Here is a 27,913-nt window from a genome sequence, read left to right as displayed (position 1 = left end):
GTAACTATGTTTTAGCAATAGTCACGAGTGGCATAATCACTTACATCATGCTTATTATAACATTACTCTATTATCTATTATGTGCAATTAAATTTAAACTTTTGCCCTCGAATTGAAAACTACTAAGGATTGTCAAGTAGAATATAGCAATTTTAGCAAGGAACAAGCTGTCACCAAGAAAATAACACAGCATAGGCATAAATTGAAAGTTTAGATTCAGCGAAGTCAAGGCAGAGCAAAATAAAATTTCTAGCACAAGAATCGGTCACATTACTATTATTATAATTGATTGATGAATCTGTCAATTTTGATGATTGGATTTGGAATTTATGGCTCCCTGAAAATAAGCCAACTATGTACAGTAATTATAAGTACAATTTAGAATTCACTTGAAGCTACCCTGTATTCCATAAGTTAAAAATAGGAGATGAAATAAACAGATCTAGATCAGATCTGATTTTTTTTTCTCTTTTTTTTTTTTTGGGCCAAATCAATTTTTGGTTATAATTCCAACTCAGACCTTCAGTGCACACTTCAGATCCAATTCAAAGTTTTTAAGTGATCTTGCCTTTGCATGAGACATGCATTTTCAAATTATAATAGTACTATTTTCTATTTTGTGTACGTAGTTGTAATAAGAAAGATATATTAATAACACATTAGAATTTTCATTGTAATTGGGGGAAATATGTGGTGCAACTTTGGTACTGTGCTATAGTTGCATCCAACCGTTGGATGTCAGTGGACCCCATCAATTCAAGTGCATCCAACGGCTGGATGCAACTGTGGCACCGTTGCACTGTAGCCTGATCCAAAGACGTTCCATTATTGCTCCATTAATAATATTAAGGTTTATAAATTTATTAATTTTATAAAAAGAGAGTTAAAAGGAAAATATTAATAATATTTTATGCAGGCTACTCTTTTGAATATGTAAAAGCACCTGAAATCATTGAGATGGTTTTCAACCCCCCACCACTATTATTATTATTATTACTATTATTATATACAAAAATGTTGGTTGATGAAAAATTACCCAGTATTTATAGTAGTAGTAAAACACAGTATCTTTTTCTTCATTTAGAAGTTAACGTTATATATTACTTCACTCATCTACCCACCTGAACTTTTGTGTATTCTTTAATTGAGTTTTTGTTTTGGGACATACCTCACTCATTATATAGCTCAGCAACCTCCGCACGCCATAATTATAAAAATGAAAATAATGAAGGGTAAAAAAATGAAACCATTAAAAATTTAATTAATTACTCTTAAATTAATCAACAAACAAATTCCTGATAAAGAAAGAAAGGATGCTAAAATATTCTCCTATATAGACGTACTTTAAAACCAAACACCATGTACCTGTCGAATTGTAATTTCATTTCATTTCATTTTATTCACCCTACTCATTAACAACCGACTCTCTCTATTCTCCTATATGAAGTGAGAGCAAAGAATATTAGACAGAAAAAGAAAGCAACAGCTAGCAGCTGGACACTGAAACAAACTCAACAAACAAGACAAAAAAACCAACCAAAAATGGCTGATCATCATCATCATCATCATCTTCAGCTTGGAACCAATATTATTCTTGAAGGTCATCAAGAAGAGGCGGCGGTGATGCCTAAACTCATAACAGTTCTATCATCTCTTCTTCAACGTGTCGCCGAGTCCAACGATATAAGCCAACGGTTTCACCCGCAAAAGATCTCAGTCTTTCATGGCCTCACTCGCCCTACGATCTCCATTCATAGCTACCTTGAAAGGATCTTTAAGTATGCTAACTGTAGCCCTTCTTGCTTCGTCGTCGCCTATGTTTATCTTGATCGTTTTGCTCAGAAGCAGACTTCTTTGCCCATCAACTCTTTCAATGTTCATAGGTTGCTCATCACCAGCGTTTTGGTCTCTGCCAAGTTCATGGATGACATGTAAGTCCTTTACTTCATTATGTGTTTCTTGATTTGACATATTCCGAATTTTAATGTGAATTTCTATGGAATTATATTTCAAAATTGTGTTTCTTTGATGCATTGATGGGGCTAATTAATTAGTAATTAGTGTTAGGTAATCAAATTGTGACATTTGAACTGCAGGTTAAGTTTTTTCATTAGACAAATCAATTAAAATAATTACTGCAACAGTTAATGGGGAAGCTGGACATTTTTTCTTCATAGAACATTAATTGCATTGTAGTAGAAATCAATTAACACGCCGTTTTGAAAGGCACCGGCGCCGAGAAAAAGAAGACATGCATGTGAAAGCCTGCGTGTTTTACCAGACAAGAACACATAAGATGTGGTGGTTTTGTCTTGTCTGTATCTATCTATATCTATCAATGCATGCCTGTAAATCCCATGAAAAGCTCCTGCAATATGATAAAAAATTAAAAATTGACAATGCTAAGTCATTATTAAAAAAGGGTAATGACAGCTCAATTAAGGCCATGATCCCAATTGCATTAATTCTGTGCTTAATAATTGGCACCAGTCACTTTTGCCATTGTGCACAATCATGGTGGTTGTTTGACTGTCATATTTTGCCAATGTCACCCAGCCTCATGTGAAATTGTTAATTAATTTGATAGGCACTGGCTACCTTACAACATCAATAACTAACATCTTGCATTTTTTTTTTTTTTTGGTTGCAGATGACTTTTTTTTTTATTTCCTGATATTAATTTATATATTACGTAATATTTGAGACATAGGGCGATAAAATTGTTATTAATAAGAAAAAAAAAACTGTGCATATGGGAGATGTAACGTCCATATGTTGCAATCTTGAGGACCCTTACCTGTCAGAAAGTATAACTTCAATTGTTTTTCTGATTTTCTATTTGTATTTTCAATTATTTAACACTTTTCTTGTTTAATTTCGCAGATACTACAACAATGCGTTCTATGCTAAAGTTGGAGGGGTCAGCACGACAGAGATGAATTTGCTTGAAGTGGACTTTTTATTTGCTTTGGGCTTCCAATTAAATGTTACGCCCGCTGCTTTCTACACCTACTGCTCTTATCTCCAAAGAGAAATGTTTCTTCAATCTCCCCTGCAATTAGAAGAACCTCTCAACGTGGGCAGGCAACTTAAGCAGTACCATTGTTGTTTCAGTGAAGATGACTGTGCCCATCAAAAACAACTTGCTGTTTAAGTGCTTCTTGGGATTTTTCTATGTGGTATCTGTAGGTATAGTTTTGTTACCTCTAAGACCATTTAAACTTGAATCAATCAAACATTTTGTTTGAAAAGAAATCACAATCTCCTCTGCGACACAAAAAAATGTTGATGATAATTTTGTATAAATTTTTTTGAAATCCACATCAAATGTATAATTCATGTCCCATACAACAAGTGCAATAACTGCAGAGATGTGACACAAAAAAAATTGATCATCACAAGATTTTGGCCCAGTTAATCATTATTGTGGCTATTTTATACATGTTAAGTACATAAAAGATTGACAATCTGAGAGAAAAATTCCACCAACAGATGGAATAAACTAGAGCAGCTCAGCTCTGTTAGAGGTACACGCTACTTTCATATCTCCCTCCACCAATCAGATATGGCTCTGTCAATTGATACACTGATAGATGCCCTTAAAATTCTTCTCAGTCATAGTTCTGTATGGCACCTGCAGCTTCCTGATAATTTAATGAAACTTTGTGGCTGTGCATAATACTGGTAATGTACAGATGGGCATTTTATCTTTACAGTCTGGATAACATGCTCAATTTTAGCTGCTCTCCTCTTGTGGATTGCTACGACAATAAAATTCTGCTGTTGCCAGCCATGCAAATGTCACAATCAAATATTTACAAATTTGAAACTAGAAGGCCTTTTTGGCCCCATGTTTACATGACAAAACAGCAGTTTCCTGCATGTAATCGAATCCAGCCATGCTGGATTCACACTTGTGTTAACCGGAAGAAAATAATTTCCCTAATCCGTATCAGACAATGTGCTGCAGATTAAATTGTTTGACCGTTGACATCATTAGCTGGGTTGTCTTTGGGCTTTGCGGGTCAATAATGGGCTAGTGCGCTTAGGGTGCGTTTGGTACACGTATTGTATTATGTTGTATTCTATTATTTTAATGTTAGTGTATTGTATTAGTATTGTATTATAATAATACTGTACAATGTTTGATATTATACTGTACTGTAATAATTTTTTTAATTAATTTAAATTAAATATTATATTATATTAATGTTTTATATTATATTAATATATTTTAAATTGCATTAATATTTTATGTTATTATTTATATTATTATTAATTTTAAATTAATATTATTCAAATTTATTCATATTTAAATATTTTTATTAGTTATAATAAGTTATAAATTTATTAATAAATTATAATATAAAAATAAAAAATATACTATTATTGAATGATAAATTATTTATTTATTAATTTATATTAATAATTATAATGTAAAAACAAATAAAATAAAAATATTATATTAAATTAAAAACTATATTTATTTATTATTTTAGTATTATAATAATAATAAAGTAAAAAGCAAAAGTTAAAAGAAAAAAAAAAAAACAAAGCTAATGCGTCAACTGACGCATTAGCCCCCCACCCCAATCCCTTGCAATTTTGTTCCAAACATGGGCTTGGCATTATTTTAATGTGAACAATGTTATAATACACCATAATCACATGCACCAAACACACCCTTAATGATTTGGTCATTTAGAGAAACATCAATTCTAGCCCAGTTTTTTTATCTTTACAAAAATATAAGAGTAGACTTTTCCCATTTTTAATTTTACAAAAATTAAGTGTGTGAATAAATTTTTGTACATGCTCTAAGAATGAGGTTATTTTCACTGTAAAAATCACTCTAAACACTCTAATTTTAATAAAAAATTTATTATAAAAATGCCCATCATATGAATCACTATTAGGTGTAATTTGTTCTGAGTCAATATTACATAATTAATTTGAACACCTACATAGCACACTCATTATTTAATGTATGTAATTCTCATGCTTTAAATCTTAAAACTTTTATTTACAATATCTTAATCAATGCTAAGATGAATAATGATGAAATAAATATTTTTATTTTTTCCGTAAATAAAATAAATTTTGCACTCATTATTTTTTAGTTTTACAAAAATAAAATAAACAAAAGTACCGTAAAGCACCCCCCCCCAACCTCTTCCTTTTCTTCTTTTTCGTCGTCATCTTCTCTTATCCTTCTTTTTTTGGGTAGTATTTATAGAATATTTCTTGTTGTTATTTTCTTATTGCAAGTTATTTTGAATGCAAAATCTAATATTAAACATAAATAAACAAAAAAATTAATAACTATACCTTTAATAAATAATTTATTTTCAACTTGATGACTTGATTATATTGTTATAAAAATTTGTTAAATCTCTTGAAATTAAATGTATTGAATATAACTTTATTGGTGTTTTAAGTAAATAAACTAATTAACTTAACTGGTCTGAATAAGGACCTTCTTGAAATTTTAAAGAATGTAAAAGCAAAACTTAATTTTTTAAAATTATTAGATGGGCATACAAAATAATAGAATGCTCAAAGTAATTTTTAAAGTGTAAATAACCTCACCCATATGATCATACATAGATTTATCTATAATCACCCCTCTGTAATATATGTACACATAGACAGATAGACTATAGTTTGAACACGCTTTTAGAGCATCTCCAAAAGCCTCTATTAATTTCACTCTTCAAATATCTATTTTCTTACCTATGTGGTAAATAAAAAAATTAAAAAAAATGCTATTCTCCAAAAGACTCTTTAAATAGAAATAAGTTAATATTATTTTAATCAAATAATTATTTTTTTAAAAGAAAAGTCAATAACAATTAAAACACTTCTCTCTCTTTCTCTAATGAAAAATAATAAAATATAAATTGAAGAGGGAGAAATCAACTCTTCAAATTTGAAGAGAGAGAATAATCTCTTATTTGAATAATCTTAATTGGAGTGTCTTTTGGAGCCTTAAATATTGATGTAGCTCTTCAAATAAGTAATAAAATTTTATTTAAATAGCCTTTTAGTGATGCCCTTAACCCGCTTGTTAAAAAGTTTTAGAAGTTATTTTTTTCTTTACATATCCTTACAAAAGTCAAAATAATATTGAACTAAACCTCATTCATTAATTTTTCCTCTTTACACCCACCAGGATATCCATCACCATTAAATTCATTAAGAATTCCTTTTTTTGTTCCTTCATGTTCATCTTCAGTTTCACAACCTGAAAGCAATACGTGTTAATCAAATCTTCGTCCTCCTTTTAATCTAACGTCTTTGATGTCCTTTTTAATTGGTGCAGTTCTTCAGCCACTGCTTTCACTTTCCTTCATTATTTACACATATCTTAGATTCCTACAGGACAGAGGCTGACACAGAGTGCATTTTAATATCTTAATAATTTTCTATCACCCTTTAAAAAAAATTAAAAAAGTTTAGAATTAAATCTATAGCTAAATATTGGTGTCTCTATAACTTTCTCTTACTACTTTCCATTAATTTTACCTACGCATGCAACAATCTCCTAGTCACTGTGTTTCGCAAGGACATAGTGTTTCGAATGATGGAAATGGATTATTTGATGTTCTAGGCAAAAAATTTATACATAATAGGTCGTCAAGTAATTGAAGTCTACATTTTATATGGTGTCTAAAGTAAAATATTATATATATATATATAGTAATATCAAATTGTCCTTAATAAAAAAAATACATATAAGGTTATTTTAGAAATAGAAAATTAATTATGGGAGTCCAAACTCCAAAGCATGACATATGGTGGAAATTTGAAAAGGGCCTTTTTGTCCTAATTCTTTGTTAATTCTATTTCCTATTCGATTAAGGAGTCAGTTGTTTTGTTAGTGGTTACTTAATCGTTATTTTATAGTCCTAAGTTGTTTAGGAATTATTCTATCAATAGGATTTGACAGGGCTCTACTCTCCTTATATATAGCGTGTCTTGATCGTTCATGAGACGAATAACAAATATTTTCCTTAAAAGCGAGACTAGTTTCCTTGCTCTCTGAAATATTCAGTTCTTCTTGTTATCCGTTTTCGTTTGCTTCAGTGCCCTAAGATTAAAGGCAAGTCAAGAGTGCAAGGTTCCTCAAGTTTTGTTCAACGACAATGGCGAAGAAGAGAAGGTCATGCGAAGGCATACGGGCTTCGGGGGTTGTGTTGCTGGCCTTGGTTATTATTCAATCGTTCAGCTTGCTCGGTGCTTGCTCACCAGAGACCTCATCCTTTAGAAACGGACCACGAAGCTTCAACAACAAAGGAGAATTAAAGATTTCGCCCAGGGTCAAACTTTATATGAATCGGTATCGACCAGAGGTTGTCATGAGTAATGGCCTCGTCCAAGTCACTGTGTCGAGGCCAGGCGGTGGAGTCACAGGAATCAAATATAAAGGAATTGACAATTTGCTAGATTACAAAAATAAAGAAGAAAGACGAGGGTACTGGGATGTAATTTGGAATGAGCCAAGAGATCCTACTGGCAGCTATGACGTATTAAAAGCAACAAAGTTCAGGGTGGTGAAGCTGGATGAAGACCAAGTTGAACTCTCATTCACAAGAAAATGGAACTTCTCCCATCGCGGCTCTCTGGTGCCCTTAAATGTGGACATGAGGTACATAATGCGGCGTGGCGTCTCGGGGTTCTACTTCTATGCAATAATGGAGCGTGAAGAAGGATGGCCTGATGTGTACATGGATCAAATAAGAGCCGTTTTCAAGCTTCGAGAAGACAAGTTTCGTTACATGGCATTGTCAGACCACAAACAAAAGTTAATGGCATTGAACGAAGATCGTGTAAGAGGTCAGACTCTTGACTACCGTGAGGCCGTTCTCTTGACCAATCCAACCGATCAGAGACTCAAAGGAGAGGTTGATGACAAGTACCAGTACTCGAGCGAGAACAAAGATAACAGGGTGCACGGATGGATATCCCACAATCCACGAGTGGGATTCTGGATGATCACACCCAGTGATGAGTTCCGCACATGTGGACCCATCAAGCAAGAGCTCACATCCCACGCTGGCCCCACCGTGCTCTCCATGTTTTCTAGTACTCATTATGCTGGGAGGGAAATAGATACATTTTATGCTAAAGGGCAGCCCTGGAAGAAAGTGCTGGGTCCTGCTTTTGTCTATCTGAACTCAGTTTCTTCCCGTGAAAATCCTCGTGCTCTTTGGGAGGATGCTAAACAACAGATGTTGAGAGAAGTTCAAAGTTGGCCGTATGATTTCCCTCGATCAAAGGATTTCCCGAAATCTTATCAAAGAGGAAGAGTTTCCGGTCAATTACAAGTCCATGACCGATATGTGAATGAGAAACCGATGAGCGCAAAATCCGCTTACGTTGGGTTGGCTGCTCCTGGTGATGCGGGATCGTGGCAAGCAGAAACTAGGGGTTATCAGTTCTGGACAAAGACAGACGAGGAAGGACATTTCACAATCGAAAATGTTCGAGAAGGGGATTACAATTTGTATGCATGGGTCCCTGGATTTGTTGGCGATTACAAATACGGTTTTAATATTACTGTCAGAGCAGGGTCAAAGATCAACTTGGGAACTGTTGTTTTTGAGCCACCCAGAAACGGTCCTACGTTGTGGGAAATCGGAGTCCCAGATCGCTCAGCTGCTGAATTCTTCGTGCCAGATCCCTACACAAAATATAAGAACCCGGTGTTCACTGGACCCTCGGACAAGTTTAGGCAATACGGATTATGGGAACGATACGCAGACTTTTATCCGAAGGATGATCTCCTATACACCATTGGCGTCAGCAATTACACTCGAGACTGGTTCTTTGCTCATGTTAACAGGAAAGTAGGGAATAACACATTTCAGCCAACCACACGGCAGATTATATTTCAATTGGAGGACGTGAGCAACAAAGGAAATTACACACTCCAATTGGCCTTGTCAGCAGCTACATTCTCTAATTTACGTGTTCGGCTCAATTTCAATAGTCGTCGAAGAAACATGCGACCTCTGTTCTCGACGGGAACGATAGGAAGGGACAATGCCATTGCTAGACATGGGATTCATGGGTTGTACAGATTTTACAGCATCAACGTGCCACGCTATTTGCTCAACCGAGGGAATAATACAATCTATCTTACTCAGTCAAGAAACAACGGACCCTTCCAAGGAGTCATGTATGATTACATACGCTTTGAAGGTCCTCCAAATTCCAACGAAGGAAGCTGAATTATGCATATTTTAGAGGAGATAATTAGAGAGTAAATTTTTTCATGTTACAAAGAAAGATATACATATGTGCAATTTTTTTTTCTTTTTATTCTTTTTCCAAATTGAACTAGATGTTTAAAAAATTATAATGGCAAAATAAACATTTTTTTGCAAAGTTGATTGTGGCTAGGAGATCAGCCACGTTGATTGGTTGATTGCTTGCAAGTACTACGATTTCCAGCAGAGAGAAGCTATGTGCTGCACTGTGGGTTCTCATTTTTTTTTTAATATTTTGTTTTAATGAACATCGGCTAAACTGTGGATTCTCATAATGTGTTGCTTCCTCGTGAATATGTCTCCCAAAACCTTAATTTTGTATATGTTTTCTAAAAATATTCTTAAAGATCTTAAATCTAGAAGGAATATAAATTGAAAGAATTCTTTGAACTAGATTTTTTTAAAAAAAAAAATTGTTCTTTTGTTGGATAAAATTGTTTTGTCTTTATTATACTTGTGATTAAAGTTACTTGATGTTATCTAATGGCACTTTGGAAACGGAGAAAAAATGAGGTTAGTTGCCCAAAGGCAACATAGAGACTGAGAGAGAGTGCATTTTGATAGCTTAATTTTCTATCACTCTTTTAAAAACTAGATATTGGCATCTTTAATAACTTTCTCTTATTACTTTCCATTAATACTACATGCGGAACAATTCCCTATTATTTTGTCTCTCTACTGCGGACGTAGTATTTCGAATGATGGAAATTGATTTGATATTCTAGAAAAATATATATATAGATTACGTCTTTTGAGAGGATAATTGAAGTGGGTGTATTAGATGGTGCCTAAAGTAGAGTATTTTATTTACTTTTAGTTATATCAAATTGTATGTTCTTAATAATAAAATGCATTAAGGTTATTTTTGTGGTGTAAAATTCTATAAAATTATGGCTATTGAGAGTATAATTTAGGCTGCAAATAGCTCTACCTTATTTGGTATTTATTTCGTTCATTATTTAAGGAAATTTGAAAACCATCAATCAACATTATCTTAGGGTTCAAGAGACCTAATTCTTTGTTTATCATTTAGTATGTTATAAAGAAGATATAGTTATTGTGTTAGTGATTTATTTATTAGTCTTTATTTTTCAAAGCAACTTAGTGAAAAATTTTTTGGTACTCCTAAAGTACCACTCCTTTCTCATTTATTTCTTACCGCATGTATGTTTTAACCAATTATATAGATATACACACGCGCGCACTGCAAATAGTGAAGTAGTTTAGGAATGATAAGATGTTGTCTATATAAAGAGTTTTTTCTTTTAAAACTCTGACTCCCTCGTAAATATTCTTCTCTTCTTCTCTCAGTTCTTGAGTGAAGAATATGAACTTGAAATATGTTAATGCCCGACCCTCGATGGGCACTACTATCATCGGCATCACTTACAATGACGGCATTGTCTTCGGCTCAGTATCGGGCAAGATTACAGCTCACAGATTCTCAGAGTAATGTCTCCGAAGTATGAAACAGGAGCTGGTTGGAAACTGGGATGATGATTGCTGACGGTTGGGACAAGCATGAAGGTGGGAAAGTATATAGAGTTGTTCTTGAAGGAGCAATAATGAATTGAGCAGCGTCTTGTAATTGGAGTTACTTGTATGGGTTTCTTGATCATGCAAGGAACTTAGCTTCAGGAATTAGTGGCTCCTGCAAGGAACTTAGCTTCAAGAATTAGTGGAGGCAAATTTCATATGCTAGTAATACAGGCCAGAAAGTCGTATCCTGCTGAGTTGGAGCCTTTACATTTCTACTACTGTAGCAGGATAAGGAGGAATTGGAGACGTAAAATTCCTTATTGCAGACATGATTAATTATTTAGTTAATTAGTTTGATAATAAGTTTAATCTGTATGCATTAGCTAGTCTAATGGTAGTGATTGTTCTTTCTTGTGAACTAATTGAGAGCCAAAGCAATGAATGATCGATCACAATAGGATTTTTCTTTCTTGTGAACTAAAGAAAAAGAATGGAGTTAATTGCAGGCTAAAACTCAATAGGATTTGTTTCACTAATTTCTTTCAAGTAGTGAGGCTATCAGCACCTTGAAAAGTACTCAGCAAACTCAATTTTTCTATTTATTTATTTTTTAGAAAATTTGAATGTTTTATTCTTTTTCTTTCAACTTTTTGTAATACTAAAATTGATATCGTGCGCGATAAAAACTTTTTAAAGTTTAATAACAATTTCTCTGAAAATTAAAATTCAACGATAATTAATTTTGAACAATTATGAATTTGACAATATGAACTGCATAGATCTACAACAATTGTGAATTAAAAGCTAAAACTGATCTTTGCAAGAAAGATTGTAATTTATTTAATGTCAATGGATATATAAAATTAGTTATTGTTTGTTAGTTTTTTGTTATATACTGTGGCTCGTTAAGTACTTTTTGCTTGCTTGAAATAATTACGGTCTTCAAATCTCTTCAATGGTTGTGGTTGTAGATAAGGAGAAGAACACTGCGAATGAAGTCGGAATATCTTAAAACAAATAAGGAAAATTATTTGCCTGTTATGGTAATTTGATTATAAATGATTCGGTCATATACGTGCGGTTTTAAAATTAATATCTCTATGCATAGTGGACAATAAAGTAGTTTTTTCATAAAGAAACAAACATTTTATTGGAAAGAGATTGAACTAAAGTTAGTTTGGGAAGATCATTGGTGTCTTTATAAATAACAAATCTTTAATTAGTTATTAATATTATTTTTTAAGTAGAGATGTTTTATTTAGATTTTAAAGGGTGCTAATAGTCCAACCCTAGTTAAAATTTGTTTGGTCCATTAAGTGCCCCATTAACATTATATAAATAACTCAATTACTTCTAAATATATCTATTTTGTTTCAAAAATATCATTTACCTTTATGTCAATGCATAAAAGTGATTCTGATTATCTCTTATTCTGCATAATATTTTTAGATATAATTATAAGTATTCCTCACTTATACTATAATTCAAACTAATGAATTTCATATGGATGGGTTCTTCAAATTATATTAGATGATATTTAAACTGATCAAAATCATGAGGCCCTCCTTTCCCTACTTAATTGTTTGGCATCTTTGTATCTCGTTCAATTGATCTTCACATATGTATTTGTTTGTTGCTTCATTCAAAGCTTGGTCTGTTGGACTGAAGATCCAGATCCTGGTCAATTAAGTGTTATTATTTGTTGGTGAAGAAACGCCTTGAAGGGGCACCATGAGCCCCTTTTTTCTATAAAAAAAAATCAACGAAAATTAAAAGAAGAAACGGGGTATTCATTGTTTCATGGTGCAATTCTCAAGGGTAGAAATGTCAATATGTGAAAATGGGGTCATGTAAACATTATTTGTGGGGGGTCATTAATAGCCCCACTCATTATAAGTGCGGGAAATTTATTAAAGAAAAAAAATGGAGTTAATTACAGGCTAAAATTCAATAGGATTTGTTTCACTAATTTATTTCAAGTAGTGAGGCCATTAGCACCTTGAAAAGTATTCAGCACACCCAATTTTTCTATTAATTTATTTTTAAAAAAAATTGAATATTTTATTCTTTTTCTTTCAACTTTTTGAAATACTTAAATTGATATCTTGCATGAGAATGTTAGGAAATCGAGCTTCATCCCAATATCACTCCAAGTAATTTGTCAAGTAACAAATTAATAAGAAAAATTAAATGAAAAATAATATCAATTCCACAACACAAGATTTACGTGGACAACTCTAAATCCAGAGAAAAACCACGACCGTTGTCAAAAAGACAACCAGAGAAAAATATTCATTATGTGAAAAATTATTACAACCACACTCTCATAAATAATTTCTCTTACTCAAGCCCTAGATACACCCAAAATACTAAAATTTCCTAATACTCACTTAATGCTTAACTTGCATTAGATTTTACAACTCTGAATGTTTCTCTCTGGGATGATTAAAATGAAGGAAAGGCATCTCCTATTTATAGGCAAAAAACTTGCGTAAGAGTCTTCAAGTTTGATCAAATTTGGTGGCTTACCTACCAAATTGGATCAACAAATTTGGTCATGTTCAACCATGACTGCTCCCATGGTTCAAGAATGGAGGTTGAAGTCTTTACTTTGACATTCTCCCACTTGGAGATTTGATTGAGAATCAATCAATCTCCACACCACCCTTATTGTCTTCACCTTAGTCATAATCCTCAACATAGAGAATTATCATACTCCACCATAAAGAGTATACCACTTAGAATTAATTACCAATTCTAAGAATTTTACATCGGCACATGTCGAAATATCCTACTAAAATTTATGGTGCAACTTCTATGTTGGCCTTCTTCGAAGTTTGTCAGCCATCGACATAAATTCCAACACACACCCTGCATCAATGCCAACCATGCCTTGTGTGTAAATCTTGTGGACCCGATAGTAGTAACATATCCCCTTTCATGGTACCAGCGTAATACCATGAGGATGTCGTCATTATCATTTTTACAAGGGACCATCGTCTCCCACGATGATGAGAGACTTACCACTAGCAATGCTATCAGTATCTGATCTGGAGCCACTTGCCGATCTTGCTCCATTTCTCTTATGACAATCTTTTTTTAGGTGTCCTGATTGTCCACACTCCCAGCAGACTTCTTTCTTATAATTATTTTTCTTCCAATTCCTTACAACTGCCAAAGCTGAGACATATGTAGTTTCAGTACTTTCACCACTCAGTCTTCTTTCTTCTGAGAGTAAAGTATTAGTAACTTCTTCAAGATCTACTGTCTCCTTCCCATACATCAAAGTAGGTAACAAATGTTTGTAGGAAGTTGGAAATGACCATAGCAACCTAAGCACCTTGTCCTCATCTTCAATTTTAACTCCAATGGCTTCTAGTTTTGACACAATACCATTGAGAACACTGAGGTGATCATAAATTTTTGTACCTTCACCCATTCGCAGTGTGTGAAATCGCTCATTCAGGTACAATCGATTTGAGATGCTCTTTGTCTGATACAACTTTTCTAGCTTCTCCCAAAGTTCTTTCGTTGTAGGAATTTTTCCTACATTTGCAAGAACATTCTTTGCTAGACACAATCGTATGGCACTTATAGCTCTATCATCAAAATCTTCCCAATCTTTATCGCTTATACTAACTTTTTCAGAGCCACTACTGGAAGCAGGGGATGGCTTTCCCTTCAATGCCTTGTGTAACATAGATTGAATCAACACATCCTTGACTTGAACTTGCCATAAGCCAAAGGTAATTCTCCCATCGAATTTTTCTATTTCAAATTTCACTGGACTTGAAAATTTTTAATCCGGACATATTTGCTTTGCAGATCAGTCTTTACTCTTCACTACAGACTGTTTTGATTGGCTCCCACTATTTCACGTGAATATTACCGTATATGTGAATAGTACCGTATACTTGAACAGTACTGTATACGTGCCCCGACACCAAAACTTTAATCAATGGCTCTAATACCACTGTTAAGAAATCGAGCTTCCTCCCAAGATCACTTCAAGCAATTGTCAAGTAAAAAATTAACAAGAAAAATTAAATTAAAAATAATATCAATCCCACAACACAAGATTTACGTGGAAAACTCTAAATTCGGAGAAAAACCACAGCTGTTGTCAAAAAGACAACCAAAGAAAAATATTCACTATTTGGAAAATTATTACAACTACACTTTTATAAATAATTTCTCTCACTCAAGCCCCAGATACACCCAAAATACTAAAATTTCCTAATACTCACTTAATGCTTAACTTGCATTAGATTTTACAACTCTGAATGTTTCTCTCTGGGATGATTAAAATTAAGGAAGGGCATCTCCTATTTATAGGCAAAAAACTTGCCTAAGAGTCTTCAAGTTTGAACAAATTTGGTCATGTTCAACCATGGCTGCTCCCATGGTTCAAGAATGGAGGCTAAAGTCTTTACTTTGACATAGAAGACTTTTCAGAATTTAATAACAATTTCTCTGAAAATTAAAATTCAACAAGCATTAATTTTTGAACAATTATGAATTTGACAATATGAACTGCAAAGATCTACAACAATTGTGAATTAAAAGCTAAAACTAATCTTTGCAAGAAATATTGTAATTTATTTAATGTCAATGGATATATAAAATTAATTATTGTTTGTTAGTTTTTTGTTATGTACTGTAACTCGTTAAGTACTTTTAGCTTACTTGAAATAATTACGGTCTTCAAATCTCTTCAATAGTTGTGGCTGTAGATAAGGAGAAGAACATTGCGAATGAAGTCGGAATATCTTAAAACAAATAAGGAAAATTATTTGCCTGTTATGGTAATTTGATTATAAATGATTCGGTCATATACGTGCGGTTTTAAAATTAATATCTCTATGCATAGTGGACAATAAAGTAGTTTTTTCATAAAGAAACAAACATTTTATTGGAAAGAGATTGAACTAAAGTTAGTTTGGGAAGATCATTGGTGTCTTTATAAATAACAAATCTTTAATTAGTTATTAATATTATTTTTTAAGTAGAGATGTTTTATTTAGATTTTAAAGGGTGCTAATAGTCCAACCCTAGTTAAAATTTGTTTGGTCCATTAAGTGCCCCATTAACATTATATAAATAACTCAATTACTTCTAAATATATCTATTTTGTTTCAAAAATATCATTTACCTTTATGTCAATGCATAAAAGTGATTCTGATTATCTCTTATTCTGCATAATATTTTTAGATATAATTATAAGTATTCCTCACTTATACTATAATTCAAACTAATGAATTTCATATGGATGGGTTCTTCAAATTATATTAGATGATATTTAAACTGATCAAAATCATGAGGCCCTCCTTCCCCTACTTAATTGTTTGGCATCTTTGTTTCTAGTTCAATTGATCTTCACATATGTATTTGTTTGTTGCTTTATTCAAAGCTTGGTCTGTTGGACTGAAGATCCAGATCCTGGTCAATTAAGTGTTATTATTTGTTGGTGAAGAAACGCCTTGAAGGGGCATCATGAGCCCTTTTTTTCTATAAAAAAGAAAAATCAACGAAAATTAAAAAGAAGAAACGGGGTATTCATTGTTTCATGTTGCAATTATCAAGGGTAGAAATGTCAATTAGGCTTTTTAAAGTGGGCCCAAACTAAGGCCTTGTAAGAAAATTCAACCCACAACGACTTTAAAAGTAAACTTGTTTCTTTCGTCTTTAATTTTTCTTCCTTTCTCTCTCTCTTGGGGTGCAAGAAACTATTAAACTCCTTCCTTTTGGATAATCGACTAACAAGTAACGAATCAGAATCCTACCATAATTAGAATTTTGGTATTTGTTCAATTACCCTTCTATGTTGCGGTTTTTACTCTTTTTTGAGAAGATAATTAAACTTTCATTAAAGCAAACAAGAGAATACAGATTCCACATCAATTGGTAACGGCGCTGTCCATACAACATTTGAAAGACTCCTTAAAGCAAGCTTAGCCAAGGAGTGGGCATGAGCATTACATGATCTGGGTGTGTAATGGAAACTGATGTGCTGGAAATCCTTCCTTTGATCTTGAATTTCAGAAATCACCCAAACAATCTCTGTCTTGCTTCCCTCTTGGTTGTTAATCAACTTTGCTACATCTTGACAATCTGTCTCCACCATTAAAGAGCTAAGAGCTGCATTTTTTGCCACAACTAATCCCCATTCAACAGCTTCTGCTTCTGCAACCTTAACATCTCCAGAAAATTTTGTGGTCTTGACAGCAGCCACAATGATTCTGCTGTTTGAATCTCGGATTACAGCTCCTAACCCTGCTATTCCTTTTTCATGATTAATAGCGGCATCCACATTAGCCTTGAAAACATTTGCAGGAGGAGGGCACCACTTCTGGCTCTTCATTGGATTGTGCATTCCCCCTGATCCGTGCCCTTGCTGACTCACCCGTTTATAAGCCTCAACTACAGCCTCAGCTTTAGCCACCACTCGCCAGCAGTCCATCTTTTTGCCTTCAAAAATCCTGTTGTTCCTGCTATACCATATGGCCCAGCAGTATGCAGCAAATATTTCTATGTCTGACTTGCTCATCTTCTTGGTTATCTCAAGCATAACATTCCACATATCTTGATTAGAAGCATCAGGGAAATGCATTTCAAAGGGAGCATGAATCCATACCTTCCTTGCAGCTTTACAGTGCACCAATGCATGTGATACACTTTCCACTCCTTGTTTGCAGACTTGACAGTGAGGCTCTGCCAATATCTTTTTTTTCCATAGGTTCTCAGCAGTGGGCAATAGGTTTTGACCAGCTCTCCACATAAATATTTTGATTTTTTCTGGAAATTGGAGGGTCCATAAACGGTTCCAGTGATTAAGGCCCTTGTAAGAACAACTAGGCTTATCAGGGTACTTCATTTTTAAAGCTAGCTGATACCCGCTTTTCACAGCATAAACTCCTTTTTTATTAAAGTGCCAGATTATCTCATCCATTCTCGGTTTTCTCGGCAGCTGAATTCTCAAAATCTCATTGGCATCTTCTTCCCAGAACCACTGCTGCACCTTTCTGTGATCCCATTGATTTTCAGCATTAATAAACTCTGAGACTGTAGCTTCTGCTGGCAGATTTTGAATTGATAGGGGCCTAAAAGTTTCAGGCCTTGGAATCCAATTATCCCTACAAATTAGAATCTGTTCACCATTGCCAATCCTCCACCGAATTCATTTTTGCAGCACATGTCTTCCCCACAATATGCTTCTCCATATGTAGGACGGATTATGACCAGTTTGAGCTCTCAAAAAGTCTGACTTTTGAAAATACCTAGCCTTCAACACTTTTGTAACCAATAAATGCGGGTATTGCAAAAGTCTCCATCCTTGTTTTGCCACTAAAGCCTGATTAAAACTAGACATCTCTCTAAATCCGAGGCCTCCTCTACTCTTTGCTTGACTCATCTTTTCCCACCTTGCCCAATGGATTCCATGCTTGTCCTCTTTTGATCTCCACCAAAACTTCGCCATTGCCATCTGAATGTCATCGCACAGCCCTATAGGAAGCTTAAAAACACTCATCGCATAGGCTGGAACCGCTTGAGCCACTGCTTTAATAAGGACTTCTTTACCACCACTCGAAAAAAATTTATGCTGCCAGTTTGAAATCTTGCTCACCACTTTGAGTTTCACTTCATTAAAGAAGTTTTTCTTGTTTCTTCCAACCATAGAGGGCAAGCCTAGGTATTTTTCGTGACTAGACACCACCTTAAGTTGAAATATCCCCTTGATTGCATTAACTCTGTCTGCTGGGATTTTGCCACTGAAAACCATAGACGACTTGTCAAAATTGAAGAGTTGACCTGAGGCTGCAGCATAGCATTCGAAGATCGCTTTGAGGGCCTTGCAACCATCCACTGAAGCTTTTGTGAACACCAAACTGTCATCAGCGAATAGTAAATGCGAAATAGTAATCTCCTTTCCAAATTTCAGCCCCTGGATTTGATGATTCTGCTCCGCTTGCAGCAATAAGTTGGAAAAAGATTCTGCACATAATATGAACAAATATGGGGACAGAGGGCAGCCTTGTCTAAGGCCTCTTTGCGGGTGAATCATGCCCTTGGGACTCCCATTTACAAGCACAGAGAAAGATGATGTAGTGATACAATTCATTATTAAATCTACCCAATTATTTGGAAACCCCAGCTTCGTCATTGTTTGTTTCAAAAACTCCCACTCCACCCTATCATAAGCTTTGCTAATATCTAGCTTTAAAGCCACTAACCCATTTCTTTTCCCTTTACTGTGCCTAATTTTATGGAGACACTCATACCCAATAATAATATTGTCGGTGATGAGTCTTTTGGGGATGAAAGCACTCTGAAACGGCGAAATGATTTGTTCAAGAATAGGCTTCATTCTATTTGCTATAACCTTAGCGATAATTCTATAAATTACATTGCAAAGGCTAATGGGTCTAAAATCAGTGACTTTTCTAGGCTTATGAACTTTTGGAATTAAAGCAATATAAGTGTGGTTTAACGAAGTTAAGTTACCTCGTTCATTCAGAATGTGTAAACAAGTTGAAATAACTCCACACTCCACTGCTTGCCAATGCTTCTGAAAAAAGACAGCAGGAAGTCCATCCGGGCCAGGTGCCTTTGTGGGGCACATTTGGTTTAGAGCCTCCGAAATCTCCTCAGCTGTAAACGGCTGATTCAGATGATTCTTCATGGTTTCATCTATCTTTGGCAACAATCCATCTAAGGCAGCATCTATTTGAGCTTGGTTTGGCCTTGAAGAAGTGAAAATCTCTTGAAAGTACTCACAAAATTCAGCTTCCACTTCAGCTTCCTCTTCTGTCCAGCGCCCTTGTTTATCATCGATCCCCCAAATTTTGTTCTTTCGCTTCCTTGCTGAAGCCTTTAAATGGAAGAACTTTGTGTTTTTGTCTCCCTCTTTTAACCAGTCAGCCCTTGATCTTTGCTTCCAATACATTTCTTTATCAATCAACAAATTATTGATTCGCCTCTCCAACTTTTTAATTTCATCTCCGCTGACGTAATGATCATAATTCTGTTTCAACCTTTGTAGCTGCTCCATCGTCTGCTTTAGCTCTTTTTCTCTTTCCCCGAACTCTTGCCTGCTCCACCATTTAAGCTTAGCCATAGAACTTTTGGCGGATTTTTGAAATTGAAGCACTGGACTCCCGAATTTCCAATCCCCTTGACTGCTCCATTCCTCTTGAACAATGCTCTTGCACATATCATAGGCACTCCACATATCCTCGTAATGAATCCTCCGAGGTGCCTTCCTCTCATAGCGGACACTTTTACCTCTTTCTCAAACTTCCATCAACACTGGGCAGTGGTCAGAACTCACGGTTAAGAGATTCGTTGCTGCATAATCATAAAAGCTATTAACCCAATCTCGACTACATAGGAACCTGTCCAGTCTCTCCTCAACAAGAAGGGGGCCAAATCTCCGGTTAGACCAAGTAAAAGGGTAGCCTATGCAACCTAAATCCACCAAATTACAGGCTTGAGCAGCCTCTTTGAAACTAGCCATCATACTCAAATTTCGATCCTTCCCCCCACATTTCTCATTTGGACTTAAAATTTCATTGAAATCGCCGAAGCATAACCACGGGAGATTAGACAAACTTGACAGCCTTCGAAGTAGCGTCCAAGTGTGATGTTTTTGCTGCATTTCTGGGTGTCCGTATATCCCCGTGCATCTCCATTGCTTTCCATTCTCCAGCTGAACTACAGCATCTATGTGGTGATTACTATATGAAGTGATAGTTACAAGGACCTCGGCATTCCAACATAACGCTAGCCCTCCTTTTAAGCCCATTCTATTTACAGCAAAACAATTCTCAATACTTAGCCTTCTACACTCCTCTCTAGCTTGCGCAGCCCGCAACTTAGTTTCACAAAAAAACAAAATCTGAGGTTTGTGCGTTTGGAGAATATTCTTTACTTCTAGGCGCGCCCGGGTATTCCCCAGCCCCCGGACGTTCCAACTTAAAATTTTCATGGCTCCCGGCGGGGCTGCTCCCCAGCCACCGCCGATACATCTTCTTGCATATCTGCTGCATCTTCACTTACCACAACTTCTGGATTTTCCCAAGTTGATGTAGTTTTAGTTGCAGGGGAATATGACTGAGGTTTGTTAGTTAGAGGCTGACTTGAGCTCGTGAGTTTTGATCGTTTCTTTTCCGGGCTTAGATCACCACTCTCGGTTCTAGGCCTTTTAGTCACAATTACCTCAGTTGCATTTTTTTCACCACTTGTTGCATTTCTAGCTTTAGACTTCCACTTCTTTCTTTTGGGCTTCAGAGCGACATCCCTCAGCCCATTTATCTTTTCTTCGTTGTCATTCTCCTTTTGAGCTTGCAGGGGCTTTTTGGTAATCAATTCCACCAGGTTTCCTCTCTCATTTTCAACCTCAGTTTCCTTCCCGCCACTCTTTCCCTCTTTTTTGCACAGAGTTCTAGTTGAGTCCATGATACCAGCTATGTTAGCCTGCACCTGACTGCTTGTCAGCGGCTGCCTCAATTCATCAGTATTGTGCATTGATTGCCCTTCACCTACTTTTACTCTGATGCTCTGCTTCTAGGCTTAAATTAAAAAACCACGCCGCCGGGCCAACAATGGGCTTCTTGGCTCTTGACTGGATATCGTAACCGTTGATTAAAACAACACAATAATTGCACATTCAATTGACCCTATCTCATACACTTGGCTAGATGCAATTGGCTAACAGCAAGTACAAAACCTTTAACTCCAAATAGATCGTAGTACACTAGATAATCTCTATTCCCAAGTGGGAACACGACTACACGAGTACGAAAAGTTAACACGGAGTCGGTTCCGCGTTCGCAGCAGTCACGGAAATTTGAAAAGCACCGACTCGCAGTATGTATAGGTCTCGAGTCTAGAGTTTTCCATTCGTTCTTTCTCTTTTAAAATTCTGAAAGTTAAGGTATGTTCTCTTTTCTTTTTCTTTTTCCCTGTTCATTGTATTTCATATTGTCTGTATTTGGTTTATTAAAAATACTTGAGTTTATTGTTCTGTTCCTTTCGTGTTATTGCTTTAGTTAGTTATTTGGTGCGATTGGATTGAGTTGTTGATTCTTATATGCTTGTTTAGTTAATTGGATAACATCATCAATTTAGTCCGAGTATGCATGGATTAGCCCAATATAGTAATCATCCACTCTTGCCGTCTTGGGAACTTGAGTGTCAAAGTACGCTAGAATGACGAAAATAAAGGTATGTGAAGTTAGGGGTGAAAGTCTATTTTGTATATAAAAGGTTTTGAGTTCGGTGTTTTGCCTCAGATTGTGATTCCATACATGGGTTTGTTTCGCAATTTTTTTTTTAGTAGTATGCAGATTAAAAATTGATATCTCTGATACATCGTTGCCAATACATGAGTTGTTGATACCATCCACCAATCGTTAGCGTTTTTGAAGTCGAATTTGGTAGTGCTGAAGTCATTGTTGCGGATCCACGCAAAGATATGGACATCATTGAGAATGGAGCTCTCATTCACAACCATAATTTGCTTTCGTTTAATGACTGCAAATTGACAGCCTGGTGGCAGCGACTCGTAAATTGTAGTAGCTTAAGGAGGATGAGTTATGGTGGCAAAAACTTCAACCATTCGGCAGATGGAAGCTGAATCGCTGGTGGAGTTTATACCGCTGCGTGGATACCATGAAGAGGATTTCAGCATTACCAATTTCGACTTTAACGGACGTTATCAGGAGGCAATTAATATTTCATTAATTGATAAAATAAAATTAGAGGTACTGGGTCATGATCATATTTTATTAGTGCATTATGCACTAGAAGTTACCCAGGTAGGGGTGACTCTAGAGAATTTGAGGCCCTAGTGGAAAATTTTGTTTTAGGCCTTTTTTTTTTCCCAATTTTCTCAACCAGGTTATAAACAGGTTGACATGAAATATCATGTTGCTGTCAATCTGTTCAAAAAGTTGTGTAATGTCCAAAAAATTGTGTTGTGTTAATATTTGAGTCCAAGAAATTGTTTTTGTGTCAATATTCGAGTTCAAAAATATGTGTCGTGTTAATAAGTCCAAAAAATTGTGTCATGTAATTGTGTCCTGATTTATATTGCCAAACTTCTATTTTAGGAACTTTTATTTATAAGATTTGTTCTAAAAAGATAATTTAAAAGGTTTCTTTGGAAAAGATTAATTTAAATTTTAGTAGATGCATTAATAAAAAGAAAATTTACTTAATGTTGTACTTAATATTAATTTAAATTTTAAAAAAAATACTAATAACTCCAATTATTCATAAATTAGGGGGCATAAATTGATTATTTAGAGATAGGTCATTAGGCAACTAGCTAATAGCCCAGGACTGCCGCCCCTGGGAGGTTTTTTCCTTTTCAATAATAAACTAAAAATGATATAAGTTAATAATAATTAGAGTAATACAACACTTCTCAAATAAATTGTTAGAAATTTCATCTAAAGCCTTTTCAAACATTCATGAGCCAATTTTGAGTTATCCTTTTAAATAATAAATTACAAATCATATTAGTTAATATAAATAATAAAAGTAACGCTACACTTCTCAAATAATTTCTTCGAAATTTCATTTCAGGCGATGTTGCATTCATTCATTGAGTGTTGACCATACCATCAAATCGATTGTTTTCTAATTAGAATTCAATGTTAATTTATAACTAAAAACCCCTAAATATGAATTTCAATATGTATGAGTGGTGTTTTGTTTGTTCATAATTCCTTGTTGTATTCCTTATGAACTTGTAAGTATGTCAGAGCTAATTAATTATTGTATGTTTTGTTTATCTTTTTAATTAAAATCTTCCCGTTAATTTCAGTGATAACATAACTTTATAATTGGATCTACTAGAAGAATCACCATGGTTACATTAAATACACTTGGACATGATAATGGATTCCCCCAAAACCCAAAACGCCCAAAAGTCTATTGTGAATTTCCTTCATTTCCAAAAGGATGTGCAGATAGTGAAGTTCTTGATTCTAGATTTGGATATAGTGGAGTCGTTGATTCTAGATTGAACAACACTCCTAGGACATACCCAGCTAGAAGAAATTTGAAAGGGTTTCCTGTAAATAGAGACTTTCCTGCTGGCTGTGGAGGAAACCAAAGAATTTTGAAAGTGTTTCCTATAAAACGAGACTTTCCTGTTGGCTGCGGGGGAAACCAAAAAGGGTTTCCCAGAAAAGGAGATTGTCCTGTTAGGTGCAAAATCCAAAGTCTTGATAATTCATTTCACTTTAACGATCAGAATAAGCCTATCATAGAAGTTGTTAAACCTTTAGAGGTTTACAACGGACTTGGTAATTCTGATCGTGAAAAGGTGAAGAAGACTTTGAATTTGTTTCGGGAAGTAGTCTCCGTGCTCATGCAAGAGCAAGAGCATGAGCATGCAGGGAAGTCAGGAACCCATAAAATTCTTTTCAAGGCTGCTAAGCTTCTCAAAGATGAAAAAAGATGGATCAACACACCCAAAAGATTAGGTTCAATCCCTGGAGTAGAAGTGGGTGATAAGTTTCAGTGGAGATTTGAAATGACGATTATTGGCCTTCATCAACAGTTTAACAATGGAATAGATTACATGGAAGAGGGAGGAAAATTACTAGCGACAAGCATTGTTGAATCAGGTCGTTATACCAATGATGGAGGATATTGTGATCATGTGTTGATTTATTCAGGCCATGGGGGGAATCCTAAGGTCTCAAAAGATGCGGTACCTGAAGATCAAAAGCTTATACAAGGAAACTTGGCACTAAAGAATAGCATGGAAGCAAAGACTCCGGTAAGGGTCATTCGTGGGATTAAGAATTTGGTGTCAAGTAATTCTTCAACCATTGCAAGTGTTATGAAAAAGAACAATGTTGTCTATGTTTATGATGGATTGTATTTTGTGGAACGCTATTGGCAAGCAAGAGGGCCTTTTGGTAACCTAGTTTTCAAGTTCTTGCTAAGAAGCTTAGGGCAAAAGGATTATAGATTGGATGAAATGAGAGAGGAGCAAAGCAAATCCATGATTAAGAATAAGCCATTAATGTGGGAAAGAGAGAATATCATCCCATGTAACAACATGCTTGTTGGTTGATATTTTGAGACATGAAAGGTTTAAGAAATGTACTACTTTTATTAAATTTCATTCTACTATTTACATACTACTTTTATTAAATTTCATTTGACATTTTTTAATCATTTTATATCATCTTCATAAGTATTACATATGTCTTTATTAGTTTTGGTTCAGGATCACGAACTTTATTAATGTTCAAAAAAGTTATTATTAATTTATACGGCTTAATAGCTTTTCAATACTTTAACAAAACTAGGATCCTAGATAGAAACATTTCTAAGGGCTTTATTATCATTTTTATTTTTTAGGGTTGTTATCATTTAACTATCACAAGAATTATAAAATATTAAATGATTATAAGAATTATTGTTGTATATTATTTTATTGTTGAATCTTTGTAAAATTTTTTATTTTATTGTAAATGCAAAAAAAAAACCAACTCATTTTTTTGCCTGATTAACCTGGCTTGAGTTTTTGGACTTTGACCTGCATTTAGGGGTCAAGGGTCAAGGGTCAAGTTTAGGAATTGTGATGTGACCCAACCTTAATTTTGGCCCGACTAACACGATTTTAATTTCTCAGGCTTTGACCCGAATATTTGGGCTTTGAGTTGGGTTTGAACCAAAATTTTTTAGCCTGATCAAATTTCGAGTCAGGGTTGGGCTTAATCTGACATGACCCTATATATATAAAAAAAAAAATACACACTCACTCTCTCGCACACATAACAACATTACACAATCACACGAGCACGCATCACATGCCAAGAACACACACATTTCACAATCACAAAACCAAATAACCAATCGGGCAAGTACCAAACCCACAAATCCTAAGTTAGTTGTTGATAGCCAGCATCGTCATTGTCAAGTGCACCCTTGTCATGCTGCTGCCACTTCTTGCCTGCTCCAATCAACCGCGAGCTGTCTCCCACTGGCCTCTATCTCGCCTGCAGTCTGTTCCAATCAGCCGCGCGATGACATGACGTTAACTAGCCAACCAACCGCCCATTGTCTCACCATCTTGCCGCGTCACTGCCACAAACGCTCGAGGTCGATGAGGGATGGAGAGGGGTTGAGCCACTGTCGCTAGCTTTGGTAATTTCACAAAATAGTGCAGCTCAAGTTAAATTTGTTAATCTGAAAAGTGAAAACAATAAGGTATCGGGTCGGGGTTGACCCGACCTGAAACACAAATGATAGGGCTTTTTAAGGGTTGGGCTTTTAATTTTACTGATCGCCTGAGCCCGACTCGATCGATTGCCATTCTTAGTCGAGTTAGGGCTTAAATATTATGGTCTGATCAAATTTGGGTTATAGTTCTGCCCTATTTTGCCAAATGTGACTGGAACTCTTGAAAAAAAAGACATAATTTTTGTTTATGTTTATTCATATAATTATATGGTTGAAACGTTGAATAGAGTAATTTTATGTTTATGTCACTTTAAGTAAGTTCCAAGGTTTTTAAATTTTATGATATGGGGGGATGTTATGTTTATTTTTTAAAAATTTAAATTAAATTTCCTACTGTTATTCTTACATTTTACTATATTAACACTATTAGTTAATTGGTAAAATATCAATAATATCTTTACTTAAAAAATTAATTAAATTTCAGGTAAACAAAAAATTTTAAAAAAAAATCAGTGTATGCTTATGGTCCAACGCCATTCCTTCTTCGTTTCTTTTGTTCTTCTTCTTCACCTTTAATTCCAGGTTCCAGCTGCTCTTGATGGGATGTGCGACTATTAATCGGATTTGGGCGAGCGGTGAGTTCGGTGGCGACGAGGACATGTGACTGTCTTCAATTGGGCGTGAAGGCTGTGATTGCCAGTTGGGAATTTGGGATTGAAGGCGTTGTCGGCATAGATGTACAATTGTCAATTGGAATTTTATTTGATAATGACTACATTGTACACGTGTATAATTTTATCTTGATCTATTCAATCTTACCGTAATAGTCATCTTTTGAATTCTCCTTTACTTAATGTGGGGAGCACAACCCTATAGGAGTTTGATGGCTTATTCAGCGTCTTGTTGTTGTTACTGTTGTTGGACCGTCATCGTTGTTGGTCAAAATGACACGTGCTAGTTTTACTTTGGCTGAATAAATTGTATTGAAATCGTTAGTAATTTACATCAAATATATTTTATATAATATTTAGCTTTAATATTAAATTATTTTTATTGTGACAACAAACATTCAACTTATTTTTATATTTAAAGCCGGTTTTAAGTTGGGAGGAGAGATGGAAGAGAGAAAAATAATTTAAATTTTATTTTTATTTTCATTGTTTGGTTGGATAAAATATATAAGAATTTAATTTTTATTAAAATTTAATATCCATCATAATGTAGAATTTTAAATTCACACCAAGGAGTGAAGAATTTAAATTTCTCTTATGTTGGAAACTAAAGCTTCTAAAATTATCCTTCAACTATTTAACTTTTAATGCTATTAATAATTATCATATAAAGTTTTATTTTATCAATTTAACATTATAAATAATATTATATTAATTAAATTTAATGAATAATTTGAGAAACTTAACAAAATAAAGGAACTTATTTATTTATTTAATATTAAAAGGGTAAAAGCTTATTTAGTCCCTGTATTTTAAGATTAGTATCCATTTAGTCCCTATATTTTTAAAAATGCCCCGAAACATCCATGCCGTTAAAATATTGATACTCCTACCGTTATTTTTTTTTATTTCTTTTGGCTTACTTTTACAATATTATCCTTTTATAATAATTTTTTTTGTTTGGACATTAATAAAAATAATAATTTAATTAGCAATTTAACCCTAAAAATTTATATTAATTTTTTAATTGTCAAAAATTAAATTGTTAAAAATAGTATGCAAACTACCAAGTGTGCAAATGGTGCTTGCGAAAAAATTAATATATATATATATATATTATTTTTTAGGGTTAAATTAATAATTTAATTATTTTCTTTTTATTAATGTACAAAAAAAATTATTATAAAAGGATAATATTGTAAAAGTAAGCAAAAAAAAAAGTAACAGTAGGAGTATTAATACTTTAATAGCAGGGATGTTTTGAGGTATTTTTAAAAATATAGG

The 27,913-nt window shown here is 34.4% G+C and overlaps 3 protein-coding genes across 5 annotated transcripts; all 3 read left to right on the top strand.

The window, feature by feature from the left end:
- Positions 1-1,380: 1,380 nt before the first annotated feature.
- On the top strand, positions 1,381-3,291 carry LOC18031841 (cyclin-U4-1). The gene is made up of 2 exons (XM_024184919.1): positions 1,381-1,931; positions 2,884-3,291. Exons 1-2 carry the CDS (start codon positions 1,543-1,545, stop codon positions 3,152-3,154), a joined length of 660 nt encoding a protein of 219 aa, XP_024040687.1. The 5' UTR covers positions 1,381-1,542; the 3' UTR covers positions 3,155-3,291.
- A 3,840-nt stretch (positions 3,292-7,131) lies between these two features.
- Positions 7,132-9,233, top strand: LOC18031429 (probable rhamnogalacturonate lyase B). The gene has a single exon (XM_006421443.2). It carries the CDS (start codon positions 7,146-7,148, stop codon positions 9,231-9,233), a length of 2,088 nt encoding a protein of 695 aa, XP_006421506.1. The 5' UTR covers positions 7,132-7,145.
- A 12,361-nt stretch (positions 9,234-21,594) lies between these two features.
- LOC18032516 (histone-lysine N-methyltransferase, H3 lysine-9 specific SUVH5) lies at positions 21,595-26,922 on the top strand. Of its 3 annotated transcripts, XM_024180862.1 has the most exons (3): positions 21,623-21,684; positions 21,853-21,974; positions 23,581-24,889. In XM_024180862.1, the coding sequence occupies exon 3, from the start codon at positions 23,623-23,625 to the stop codon at positions 24,841-24,843; it is 1,221 nt and encodes a 406-aa protein (XP_024036630.1). In that variant the 5' UTR covers positions 21,623-21,684; positions 21,853-21,974; positions 23,581-23,622; the 3' UTR covers positions 24,844-24,889. The 3 variants fall into 3 exon arrangements, 2 of the variants coding, with proteins under 2 accessions (XP_006421504.1, XP_024036630.1); XM_006421441.2 differs by lacking the exon at positions 21,853-21,974 and having other exon boundaries at positions 21,595-21,684; XR_002904673.1 differs by lacking the exons at positions 21,623-21,684; positions 23,581-24,889 and adding an exon at positions 26,541-26,922 and having other exon boundaries at positions 21,691-21,974.
- Positions 26,923-27,913: the final 991 nt, after the last annotated feature.

This window comes from Citrus clementina, unplaced genomic scaffold (assembly GCF_000493195.1).
Source record: "Citrus clementina cultivar Clemenules unplaced genomic scaffold, Citrus_clementina_v1.0 scaffold_9, whole genome shotgun sequence".
Lineage (NCBI taxonomy): Eukaryota > Viridiplantae > Streptophyta > Magnoliopsida > Sapindales > Rutaceae > Citrus > Citrus x clementina.
This window is presented reverse-complemented; position numbering and strand designations above follow the sequence as displayed.

Bases quoted from the DNA above. Each gene is read 5' to 3' on its own strand.
- LOC18031841 (XM_024184919.1), top strand. From the start codon at position 1,543: ATGGCTGATCATCATCATCATCATCATCTTCAGCTTGGAACCAATATT. The intron at 1,932-2,883 runs GTAAGTCCTTTA...TTAATTTCGCAG, and splicing joins GCCAAGTTCATGGATGACAT to ATACTACAACAATGCGTTCT.
- LOC18031429 (XM_006421443.2), top strand. From the start codon at position 7,146: ATGGCGAAGAAGAGAAGGTCATGCGAAGGCATACGGGCTTCGGGGGTT.
- LOC18032516 (XM_006421441.2), top strand. From the start codon at position 23,623: ATGGTTACATTAAATACACTTGGACATGATAATGGATTCCCCCAAAAC.